This window comes from Erinaceus europaeus, chromosome 1, assembly GCF_950295315.1.
Source record: "Erinaceus europaeus chromosome 1, mEriEur2.1, whole genome shotgun sequence".
NCBI classification, from domain to species: Eukaryota; Metazoa; Chordata; class Mammalia; order Eulipotyphla; family Erinaceidae; genus Erinaceus; species Erinaceus europaeus.
In genome coordinates, this window is record NC_080162.1 from 24,642,940 (window position 1) to 24,656,270 (window position 13,331).

The window sequence follows — 13,331 nt, forward strand, 5'->3', positions numbered from 1 at the left end:
ATATCTATCGAGTGCTCAATGAGAAAGGCTTTCAGCCAAGAATACTATATCCTGCTAGACTGTCATTCAGACTAGATGGAAGCATCAAAACCTTCTCAGACAAGCAACAGTTGAAGGAAGCAACCATCACCAAGCCTGCCTTGAAAGAAGTTCTGAAAGGTTGCCTATAAACAACCAGACCACCACAAATAGAACATATATCAAAACACTCTAAAACTCTACAAGAATGGCGTTAAAATATCTTCAATCTTTGATATCAATAAATGTGAATGGTCTGAATTCACCTATTAAAAGACACAGAGTAGGAAGATGGATCAGAAAACACAACCCAACAATATGTTGTCTACAGGAAACTCACCTAACGCAACAAGACAAACACAGACTTAAAGTGAAAGGATGGAAAACTATCATTCAAGCCAATGGCCCACAAAAAAAGGGCAGGAACAGCTATTCTCATATCTGACATGATAGACTTTAAAATAGATAAGATTAAAAAAGATAGGAATGGACACTACTTAATGCTCAGAGGATCAGTCAATCAAGAGGACTTAACAATTATTAATATCTATGCACCCAATGAGAAGCCATCTAAATACATCAAACTTCTACTGAAAGAGCTACAGCAATATATTAACAGTAACACAATCATAGTAGGGGACTTCAACACCCCACTATCTCAACTTGACAGATCATCCAGGAAGAAAATCAGTAAAGACATAAGGGAGCTAAATGAAGAGATAGATAACCTAGAACTATTGGACATTTTCAGAGTCATTCAGAGCAAGTTGTGGTATATATACACAATGGAATACTACTCAGCTATAAAAAATGGTGACTTCACCGTTTTCAGCCGATCTTGGATGGACCTTGAAAAAATCATGTTGAGTGAAATAAGTCAGAAACAGAAGGATGAATATGGGATGATCTCACTCTCAGGCCGAAGTTGAAAAACAAGATTAGAAAAGAAAACACAAGTCGAACCTGAAATGGAATTGGAGTATTACACCAAAGCAAAAGACTCTGGGGTGGGTGGGTGGGTGGGGAGAATACAGGTCCATGAAAAATGATGAATGAAATAGTGGGGGTTTTATTGCTAAATGGGAATCTGGGGAATGTTATGCATGTAAAAAAAAAAAAAAAAGAAGAAGTAGAAACGCAAAGCAGAAATTGACTGAGTTTGGAGTATGGCACCAAAGTAAGAAAGCAGAAGTATACTAGAGTTTGCAGTGAGTACCTCCCTAATACTTCCTCTCCACTTTTCCAAGCTTTGGGTCCATGATTGCTCAACAATTTGTTTGGCTTTGTATGTTAACTCTCTTTTCAGTCACCAGGTTCCAGGTATCATCAGGATGCCGGCCAGACTTCCCTGGATTGAAGACACCACCAATGTGTCCTGGAGCTCAGCTTCCCCAGAGACCCATCCTACTAGGGAAAGAGAGAGGCAGACTGGGAGTATGGACCGACCAGTCAACGCCCATGTTCAGCGAGGAAGCAATTACAGAAGCCAGACCTTCTACCTTCTGCAACCCTCAATGACCCTGGGTCCATGCTCCCAGAGGGATAGAGAATGGGAAAGCTATTGGGGGAGGGGGTGGGATATGGAGATTGGGCGGTGGGAATTGTGTGGAGTTGTACCCCTCCTACCCTATGGTTTTGTTAATTAATCCTTTCTTAAATAAAAAAAAAATAAAGAAAAAAAAAATAAAATAAAATATTTTAACAGGGAAAAAAAAAAAAAAAAAAAGTTCATAAAGAATCAGGGGGTAGGACAGACAGCAGCGCACCAGGTTAAGTGCACATAGTATGAAGCACAAGGATTCACACAAGGTTCGAGCTCTGGCTCCCCACCTGTAGGGGGGTTGCTTCACAAGTGATGAAGTAGGTCTGCAGATGTCTTTCTCCCTGACTCTCTATTTTTCCCCGTCTCTCTCAATTTCTCTCTGTCTTAGCCAGTGAAAAATGGAAAAAATGGCTACCCAGAGCATGTATTTGCAGTGACTGTACTGAGCCCCAGTGATAACCCTGGAAGGAAAAGAAAAAGTCAAGGATGAAAAACTAAGGATAGTTCCAGATGCTCTTTTAGAACCTTAGTTACCTTAGAACCTTAGAACCTTGTGTTTTCCCGAAGCAACTGTTCAGAGGTAAATTTTCCCATAATGCCTAACTTAAGCTACAGTTTGAAGTAGAATTTTTTTGTTTTTGTTTTTGTTTTTAGCTCTGGTTAATGGTGGTGTGGAACACTGAGAGCCTTGGAGACTCAGGAGTCGAAGCTTTTTGCATAATCATTATGCTGTCTGAAATTTAGGATTTTTAGTATTGTTTTCCCACTAAACGTGAATTTTAGGATTTTTATTTGTTTTCCCACTAAACCTCTGCCTTTTGAATTTAAATCAAGAATTATGTTTTCCCCAAAGATAAACATGCAAACTCCCGATTTAATATTTTTTGTCAGGTCAACTTTTTCAGATAGAGACAGAGAGAGAGAGAGAGAAGGAACACCACAACACCAAAGTTTCCTCCAGTGCAGTGTGGACTCAGTTTGAACCCGGATCACAGGCAGAGTAATGTAGGAACACTTGGGCTATTTTGTTGGCCCTCCCAATTTACTTTAAAATCTCTTTGCCTACATACTTCCCTCTCCCAATTAAGGTTAAAAAAAAAAAAAGTAGTGGCGTAAAGATACTGGTTCGAGCCCCTGGCTCCCCACCTGCAGGGGGGTCGCTTCATAAGCAGTGAAGCAGGCCTGCAGGTATCTATCTTTCTTCTCCCCCCCTCTCGATTTCTCTCTGTCCTAACCAACAATGACAGCAATAACAACAACAATAACAATAAACAACAAGGGCAACAAAAGGGAAAAAATGGTCTCCAGGAGCAGTGGATTCATAGTGTAGGCACCGAGCCCCAGCGATAACCTTGGAGGCAAAAAAAAAAAAAAAAAGAAAGAAAAGAAAAAGTAGAAATTAACTTAATTATTCCTGCTGAAGGACCCTAACAACTTCTGTAGATTATAACAATTTCCCAGTGTGAGTCTACAAAAAGTAAGAAAATATTTGACCTGAGTTTATGTTCTAGTTGTCTTAGTTATGTGAAACTCTGGGTACAATCTCTTTCTTCCTTCCTCTCTAACAGAAGTAAAAAAAGAATGATAAAAATTAGCCCAGATCAACCTGCCAATGTCCATGTTCAGCAGAGAAGCAATTACAGAAGTCAGACCTTCTACTGTTTGCACCCCATGAGGAATTTTGGTCCATATCCCCAGAGGGATAAAAAAAAATAGGGAAGCGGGGCTGGGTGGTGGCACACCTGGCTGAGTGCATGTATTACAATGTGCGAGGACCCAGCTTCAAACCCCTAGCTCTCACCTGCAGGGGTAAAGCTTTACAAGAGCTAAAGCAGGGCGGCAGGTGTCTCTCTCCCTCTCTATCGCCCCCTCCCTCTTGATTTCTGTCTGTCTCTATCCAATAAATAAAGATAATAGTAAATTTTTTTAAAAAATAGGGAAGCTTCCAATGGAAGGGATGGGATATGGAACTCTGGTGGTGGGAATCATATGGAAGTATACCCCTCTTATCCAACAATGTTGTTAATCATTAGAAAAATTAGCGCAGGAGCAATAGAATAATGCGTGTGTGAGGCCTCAATGTATTGAAAAATAATAAAATGCATGTGGTTTCTTTTTAAAGTGATGAAAATGTTCTGATATTAGCTAGGGCAATGGTTATATAAAGGTGAATGTTGATAATCAGGGTAAATTTTGTAATATGTGAAATGTATCTTAATAAAAATTAAAAAATGAATTAATTACTATTTTTAAAAAGCTGCCCAAGTCACCTGACTGAGGAATAGTAAGGGGAAAAATTACAGTAAACTTAATAAAGATTACATTTATCTATTTTTCATTTCTCTATATATAAATTTATACTCAGTAGCACAGACTTTTAGTATTGATAACAACTTCAAAGAGTTACAATCATAATTTTCCCTCTGAGCTTTTTTGCATGGTATCAGCTTGTATATTCACTTTTTTTTTTGTCTCCAGGGTTATTGCTGGGGCTCAATGGCTGCACTATGAATCCACTGCTCTTGGAGGCCATTTTTTCCCATTGTGTTATCCTTGTTGTTGTTGTTATTACTGTTGTCATCAAATAGGACAAAGAGAAATCGAGAGAGGAAGGGAGACAGAGAGGGGGAGAGAAAGACAGACACCTGCAGACCTGCTTCACCACCCATGAAGCAACTCCACTGCAAATGGGGAGCTGGGGCTCCAACCGGGATCCTTACGCTGCAGGTCCTTGCACTTCCCGCTGCGCTACCGCCCGACCCCCTATATTCACGTTCCTCTTTCTTTCTTTCTTTCTTTCCTTCTTTCTTTCTTTCTTTTTCTTTTCTTTCTTTCTTCCTTTTTGTTTATGATACCAAGGTCTTATGCATATTCACTTTTATTGCTTCCAGATCTCTTTTTGTTATTCTTTTATTTCAGATAAAGACAGAGAGGGAGAGGTGGAGAGCGAGAGGGAGAGACACCACCACACTGCCTCACCATCCATGGAGCTTCCCCTCAAACCTGGAACTTTGTACACGGCAAGGTATGCATCCTACCAGGTGAACGATCACTAAGTGTCCTCATATCTTATCCTACGGCCCCAAGTCACTATGCACACCAAGCACTTGAAGGATCTACCAGGAAATCCCACCTGGTGCATCTTTTGTAAAGTATAAAGTTAATCGCAGGTAACGTATAGCATATGATTATGGATTATCTCATCACCTACCTGTAATTCCTCTGCTGTAGAAACATCCAGTCCCGTTAGATCTTGTATTCTTTCATTAATTCGAGACACCACAGGGTTTTCATAGCCAGAGAGCCAGGCACTGAGAAAAAAAAGAAAATACTAATTTTACTGATGGTTTCATTAGATGAAGATCAAGAGTTGTTGCTATTGATTTAAAAATTTAAATCAATGTGTGGTATAATAAGCACTGATTTATAAATAAAGCATTCAGCTGATTTACTTGAGATGATGTTTATTTATGAATGTTGTCATTTTTATTAATTTATTTTTAAAGTTAATTTATTAAGGAGAGAGAGGAACCAGAGCATTACGCAGCACATGTGATACAGGGGATCAAACAAGATCTCATCTTGAAAATCAAATGCTTTATCCACTGTGCCAATTGTTTTAAAGCTGTTACTTCCCCTGCAGGGAGACGCTTAATAACTGGTGAAGTGGGCTGCAGTTATCTCTCTTTCCCTCCTTCTCTCTCCCTTTACTTCTCTTTGTCTCTTTCAAGAAAGAAAAGGACACCAGGAGTGATGCAGTTGTTGTGCATGTACCCAACCCCAGCAACAACCCTAGTGGCAAAGAAAAAAGCAGTCACTTACATTCTTCAGCCACTGGCTGGGAAAGGAAGGAAGGAAGGAAGGAAGGAAGGAAGGAAGGAAGGAAGGAAGGAAGGAAGGAAGGAAGGATGGAAGGAAGGAAGGAAGGAAGGAAGGAAAAATAACCTTAACAATAACCAATTTTGCTTATTAAAGAGTGTCTATGAAAAAAGATTTATTAAAAAAGGCTATCGATACGGATAATGTCTTTTTAAAAGAAATTATATATATACTTAAATATAATTAGCATTTATTTATTTTGATAGGACAGAAAGAAACTGAGGGGGGAGATATGGAGAGAGAAAGAGAGAGACCTGCAGCACACTGCTGTGCCCCTCATGAAGCTCCTCCATCCCCTACCCACAGGTGGAAACTGGAGGCTTGAACCCTGGTCATTGTGCGTGGCTGTGACATGAAAAACATATTTTAGTTCTGGAAAAATATACACTAAACTGGAAAAAAAAAACTCTTCGAGGTAAATAACTGGATTGGGGTAGAGGAGAGGTCATAAAGTTTCTAGTCTAACTAAATAATGCTAGTAATTTATAAGAAGAAAGTCATGTGCTACTCACATAAAGTTTTTTCAAAGGTCCATAAATGTACCCAATAGGATGGTTATAATAAAGAAGGACAAGAGTGGGGTAGTAGCATAATGGTTATACAAGGAGACTCTCACAACTGAGGCTCCAAAGTCCTAGGTTCAATCCCCTGCACCACCATAAACCAGAGCTGAGCAGTACTCCAGTAAATAAAATAAAACTAAAAATGAAGAAAATAAAAAAAAAACTAAATAAAAAATAAAACAGTACAATCACTTTGGAAAAGCTTGGCAGTCCTTCAGATTATCCAACAGTTACAGATGGCTCATTAATTTCACACTTACCTAGATATCCAAGAGAAATTAAAACTTATATTCTTGAAAAAACATATACAAATGTTCACACTAGCACTCTTAATAATGGCCAAAAAGCTTTGGAATATAAAATAGGCCTACTAGCTATCTACAAAATGGAGACCCCCCCCTCCAACTCTTCATCTGCACTATTCTAGTCTTCAGGTTCATGATTAGTCAACAATTTGTTTGGCTTTATATGTTAACTCTCTTTTCAGCCACCAGGTTCCAGATGCTAGCACGATGCCAACCAGACTTCCCTGGACAGACAACCCCACCAATATGTCCTGGAGCCCTGATTCTCCATAGCCCCTGTCCCACTGGGGAAAGAGAGAGACAGGCTGGTAGTATGGATCGACCTGTCAACACCCATGTTCAGCGGGGAAGCAATTACAGAAGTCAGACCTTCCACTTTCTGCACCCAATAATGACCCTGGGTCCATGCTCCCAGAGGGATAAAGAATAGGGAAACTATCAGGGGAGGGGATGGGATACAGAGTTCTGGTGGTGGGAATTGTGTGGAGTTGTACCCCTCTTATTCTATGGTTTTTGTCAGTGTTTCCCTTTTATAAATAAAAAAAATAAAAAACAAGCAAAAAAAAATAATAATGGCTAAAAAGAAGAAATAATCCAAGCATCCTTTTACTCATGAATATACATAAATGTGACATATTCCTGAGGTATTACTGTGCCACAAGAAGAAACGCTGATACATGCCACAGCATCAACCAGTCTTGAAAATATTAAGTGAAATAAACCAGACACAAAAGACCACATATTATGATTCTACTTATACTAAGCATCCAGAATAAGCAAATTAGTAGATATAAAGCGGAAATTAGGGAGGCCAGGTGGTGGCACACCTGGTTGAGTGTACATGTTATAAGGTGCAAGGACCGGGTTAAAGCCCCCAGTCCCCACCCGCAGGGGTAAAGCCTTGTGAGTGATGAAGCAGTGATGCAGGTGTCTCTCTATTTCTCTCCCTATCTCCCACTGCCCTCAGGCTGTCTCTACCCAATAAATAAAGATAATAAAAAAAATTTAAAGAGGAAATTAGTGGTCGTCAGGAACAAAACAAAACGTAGAAATAGGGAATAACACTTAAAGGGTACAAGATTTCTTTTTTCTTTTATTTTTTCTTTCCTTTTGCCTCCAGGGTTATCACAGGGGCTCGGTGCCTGCACCGCAAATTCACTGCTCCTGGCGGCCATTTTGTTGTTGGTGGTGGTGCTGCTGTTGTTGTTGGATAGGACAGAGAGAAATGGAGAGGGGGGGAGATAGAGAGGAGAGAAAGACACCTGCAGACCTGTTCCACCGCTTGTGAGGAGAAGCCCCCCTCCCCAGATGGGGTGCCAGGGGCCTGAAGCTGGATCCTTGTACTGGTCCCTGCACTCAACCCAGTGCACCACCACCCGGCCCCCAATGTTCTGTAATTTATAATGGTGACAGTGGCACAACTAAAATCTTATTGTATGTGTTTTCTGTATTTATCTATTAATTTTGAATAGAGTCAGAGAAATTGAGATGGAAGGGGTCAACAGAGGGTGAAGGAGAGATCGAGAGAGACCTATAGCACTTGTGAAGCTTCTTCTCCACAGCTGAGGACTCGGCGCTTAAACCCACCCACTCCCTGAAATCTTTAAAAGTATCAAAACCAAACAAAAAACACTTAATTATTTTAAAAGGTAAATTCTATAATATGGGAACTATGTCTCAATTTAAAAAAAAAAAGATTCCATTTCCCAGTCTATCAACTTTTTTCTTTCCTTAATTCTCATCACCCTGACTCCATGATCCGTCATTTCAGCAATATTCTTGATAAAAGCTTAACATCAACTGTCTTGTAGAAACAATCTTGAAAAAGTTTCTTTTCCCTATAATTATTTATATACCTTTCACCAAACCCTACTGGGAAAAGTCATGAACTAGAGTGGTCTGTTCCACTAGAAAATTATAAATACCAACTTTGAATGGACCCTTACTTAAAAAAGAAAGAAAGAAAGACCACTTTATCGTGGGAAATTGATTTACAAGACAGCTGTTGCCATGTGTGTACAGCTTCTTATCCCCGTGGCAGGTGTCTGTTCACCACACTCTCCACTCAAATAACTTCTTCAACAGTCGTATGTTGAGTCCCTACTCCCCCATCAGTCCTCTCCCACCCTTCACCTCAGAATCCCCAGATCTGCTGGGACTGACCACAGGGAGCCCAAGCTTCATTCTGTAGTTTCCCTTTAAGTCCCACATATGAGTGAAGTCATATTCTCATCTACTCTGAACCCCAAGCACCTTCACTCTCACCTTCACTTACAGATAACATATCTTCTACTTCACAGAGAAAAGACAAGTAAAAAAAAAAATCCACCTACATTTGATCCTTTTAGTTCATCCTTTTAGTTGATCCTTTTAGTTCATTCTAGTTCATCTAATACTATACCAAGAAAAAATTTTCCACTACCTAAGGTTAGTCCTGCACTTGAGATTCTATTACCTTCTGCCATTTTTGGAACTATAAATAATTTATTAGATCTCCTCTCTCATTTCTATCAGCTTTCCTAATCAATAATTCCTCCCAGAAATTTTAATTAAGTTTACATTTCTTCCATTAAAAAATAAAAATGGAGCGGAGCCAAGGTGGCGACTTGTTGGCATGAGCTCAACAAGCAGCAGCTTGTGACCAGGGATTCTCTGGATAGGGTTCCAGATGTTAGCATGATGCCGACCAGACTTCCCTGGACAGACAATCCCACCAATGTGTCCTGGAGCTCCACTTCCTCAGAGCCCTTCCCCACTAGGGAAAGAGAGACACAGGCTGGGAGTATGGATCGGCCTCTCAATCAATGCCCATATTCAGCGGGGAAGCAATTACAGAAGCCAGACCTTCCACCTTCTGCATCCCACAATGACCCTGGGTCCATACTCCCAGAGGGATAAAGAATAGGAAAGCTATCAGGAGAGGGGATGGGATACGGAGCTCTGGTGGTAGGAATTGTGAAGTTGTACCCCTTGTATCCTATGGTTTAGTCAATGTTTCCTTTTTATAAATAAAAAAATAAGTAAAAAATAAAAATTAAAAATTAAAATCGGAATCAGGCAGTAGCGCAGCAGATTAAGCACAGATGGCACATAGCACAAGGATCAGCATAAGGATCCGGGTTCAAGCCCCAGCTCCCCACCTGCAGGGGAGTTGCTTCACAGGTGGTGAAGTAGGTCCACAGGTGTCTATCCTTCTCTGCCCCTCTGTCTTCCCCTCCTTTATTTCTCTCTGTCCTATCCAACAACTATGACATCAATAACAACAATAATAAAAAACAAGGGTAATAAAAGGGAATAAATATTTTTGAAAATATATAAATAAATAAAGACAAGGAGGCCAGACAGTGGTGTATCCTGTTAAGCACATAGGTCACCATGTGCAAGGACCCGGGTTCCAGCCCTGGCTCCCACCTACAGGTGGAGCACTTCATGAGCAATGAAGCAGGTCTGCAGTTGTTTCTCTCTCTCTCTCTCTCTCTCTCTCTCTCTCTCTCTCTCCCCCTCTCCCTCTCTTCTCTCAATTTCTTTCCTATCAAGTAAAAATAGAAAGGTAGGGGGAGGAGGAAAAATGGCCACCAGGAGCAATGGAATTATAGTGCAGGCACTGAGCTGCAGTGATAACATGGTAGCAAAATAAATAAATAAATTCAATTATGTCCCTCTAGCTCCCAAGTTTTCTCTTCCTAGTATCATTTTTCAGACTCACTGTTTAGAAATCTGTTTTAAAAAATTATTCTTTTTTAACTTTATTTATTTTGATAGTACAGAGAGGAACTGAGAGGGAAGGGGAATTACAGAGGGAAAGGGGCTAGAGAGGGAGAGAGAGAGATCCCTGCAGTATTGCTTCACTACTTCTGAAACTTTCCCCTTGCAGGTGGGGTCCTGAATTGAACCTAGGTCCTTGTGCATGGTAGTGCTTGCACTTGCCCAGGTGTGCCAACAGCTGGCACCTTCAGACTCATTTCTGAATCCCTCCCAATTTAGCTTTAGTCCATTGTCACACCATCAAAATTGCTTTGGCTGATTATCAATTGCAAGTCCTACTTGTAACTCAATCTAATTTTCCAATTCTCATAGTATATGCCTGTTTGGTAACAAACACATCAGCATTTATCCTTCTTGGAACCCTCTTCCTTACTCACTCATTCTCCAGGTATTCCTTCAGTCTCTCTGGTGGCTCCCTTTGCTCTACCTTGAAGACCCCAGCAATATATTTTGCCTTTCTCCCAGTGTTCTAGCAACATTTCATTAAAAACATCCTCTTATCTCTATTCAAAATACTCTTCTTGACAATTCGACCTCCAGAGCAGCAGCAGCTGAGTTTCTCTCCTCTCCTCTCCTCTCCTGGGTCAACTCTCCTGCGGTCCTCTCCTGGGACCGCAACAAGACAGGACTAGAATGACTTCAGGAACCCACCAAATCACCTGTGAGTGCAAACACGTGTGGCTCATGGACAGAGAGGAGACTAGGGAGAGATTAAGCAGCTAGGTAACAGTCCCTCAGTTTACCAGTAGAGAAACCAGTAGAGTCTGTTTCACCAACAAAAAGACTGAAGGGAGGAGAGGACTCCTGTAAGACTCACCAAATGCAACTGTGAGTCTCCACTGCTATTGCCCTCAGAATCCGGAGCAGCGGCAGGGAGGCCCTGTGCTGACACCAGGGACAGAGAACTAACCAGGAAACTCAGGAGAACATCTATACCTTGGTGGCCTAGCACCGCATCTGTGAGAGTATTTTTGCTTATCCACTGGATTATCTCTGCCCCACCCTGCTTTATCTCTTGGTCATAAGTGAGGGATTAAGCTAAGAAGCCCTCAGGCTCCCATAGCCTACAGAGAAGAAAAAGAACAGAAGAGGTTTTTAATCCATTGTGCTCCAACTCTCCTGCACTGCTGGTGGGAAGGTAAATTGGTCCAACCTCTGTGGAACAGTCTGGAGAACTCTCAGAAGGCTAGAAATGGACATACCCTATGATCCTGCAATTCCTCTCCTGGGGATATATCCTAAGGAACCCAACACACCCCTCCAAAAAGTTCTGTGTACACATGTTCTTAGCAGCACAATTTGTAATAGCCAAAACCTGGAAGCAACCCAGGTGTCCAACAACAGATGAGTGGCTGAGCAAGTTGTGAGACATATATACACAATGGAATACTACTCAGCTATAAAAAATGGTGACTTCACTGTTTTCAGCTGATCTTGGATGGACCTTGAAAAATTCATGTTAAGTGAAATAATTCAGAAACAGAAGGATGAATATAGGATGATCTCACTCTCAGGCAGAAGTTGAAAAACAAGATCAGAAAAGAAAACACAAGTAGAACCTGAACTGGAATTGGTGTTTTGCACCAAAGTAAAACACTCTGGAGTGGGTGAGGGGAGAACACAGGTCCAAGAAGGATGACAGAGGACCTAGTGGGGGTTGTATTGTTATATGGAAAACTGGGGAATGTTATGTATGTACAAACTATTGTATTTACTGTCAAATGTAAAACATTAATTCCCTAATAAAGAAAAAAAAAAACTCTTCTTTCTCACTTTGCAACATAAAAGCTTTGGGTTATAAGTCTTTAGTCATGACTTTGTCAGATCAACTTTTCTTGATGCCTCCCTACAACAAAATTTGTTCAAAGCTTCCTTATTTTCTTTTTTTATTTTTTGAGGGGAAAGTTTTTACTAATCATGAAACTGGCAAGCAGAGATGAAGCTACATCATCTACTAATCCACAAATGCCAAGCTTTACCACCTCAGCTACAAGTGTCTAGAACAGGGGTAGGGAAGGCGGGTAATGTCAGTCTGTTAGCTGCATATAACCCAAGAAATCATTTGGTCTAATCCTGCCAAGGCAACTGCAGGTGGGACTTTAAATAAATTTACCAATTTTTTTCATAACAACAGTAAGTGCTCATTTTTAAAATTTTTTTGTATGACATATGAACTATGTCATAAATATCCAAATGGGCTTTGTCAGAAAGCCTCCACACCCTGGCTCTAGAATATGAATGTCTGTCAGAAATGGAAATCAGATACTGCAGCAATCTTTCAGTAACTCTTTTCACTTCTGCCCAACATTGCTATCATCAAGCTCAAAAACAGCATCTTCTATAGAATGCCAATTAGTCATTTCGTGCCCCTATACTCTCTTAATATAGCTTCACCCCAGCCTCTCTTCACTTCCTACCTCCTGGATCTACATCTTCAAAGAATGCTGTGGATGACCCACACCTGAATCCAGTCCCTACTGTACTAAAGGGAGCTTTGGTGCTGAGGAGTCTTGCACTTGGTCTCTCTGTCTTTCTATTTGAAAAAAGTAGACCTAGAGTAAAGTCCCATTAATGAAGAGAAAGGGGGGGGGGGGCGGAGAAAAGAAAAGAGAAAGAAAAAGAACAAAGAATGTTGTTCCTCTGCACTCACCTGTGAAAGTAACCTTATAGCTACTTTCAGTACCATGGTTTTTCAGTCTAAAGAAATCCACCAACACCCATCATCTTAGCAGAACCTAGATCATCCACGAGAAGTGATCTAGCCCAAATCCAGATATTACAGTTATGAGAACACCCCATTCCAATGAGAAGCCTCTTTAGCTTGTGTCCTCAAAAGACTACGGTCATTAAGTTTGGTAGGTGCCTAGCAGACACCACCAGGGACTCATACTAGAAGTCAGCTGACTGTATTGGAGACAGTTGTGCTCCTCAGAACTATCCTGGGTTTCTCAAAACCTCTATTAATTCTGGAGTTGGCAACTGCCTGTGGCCTGGAATATATCAGCTCTACATACCTGGAATAGAGCTGATGTCCCTTATATGTCTATACAGTATTGTATTTTCTTTTTTAGTAGTATTCTGACAGTCATTTTACATTAATTGCTTATTTGATTAAGGCAAGGTATCTTCACTGAACTACTAGTTCCAAGCACATAAATTCTGCTTGGTTCAGTTTTCACTATAGCCACAGAACCTATTTCAGTGTGGCATACAGTAGATAAATATATACTGAAATAATCAATCAATTGAATCATGAAG

General features: G+C 40.6%; 1 protein-coding gene across 2 annotated transcripts in view; it reads right to left on the reverse strand.

The window, feature by feature from the left end:
• Positions 1 to 13,331, reverse strand: part of P4HA1 (prolyl 4-hydroxylase subunit alpha 1) — a 73,569-nt gene that overhangs the window by 13,392 nt on the left and 46,846 nt on the right. For both annotated transcript variants that reach the window (XM_060203259.1, XM_060203193.1), the window contains exon 10: positions 4,769 to 4,872. In XM_060203259.1, coding sequence (XP_060059242.1) covers positions 4,769 to 4,872 — 104 coding nt within the window. The remainder of the gene's footprint in view (positions 1 to 4,768; positions 4,873 to 13,331) is intronic.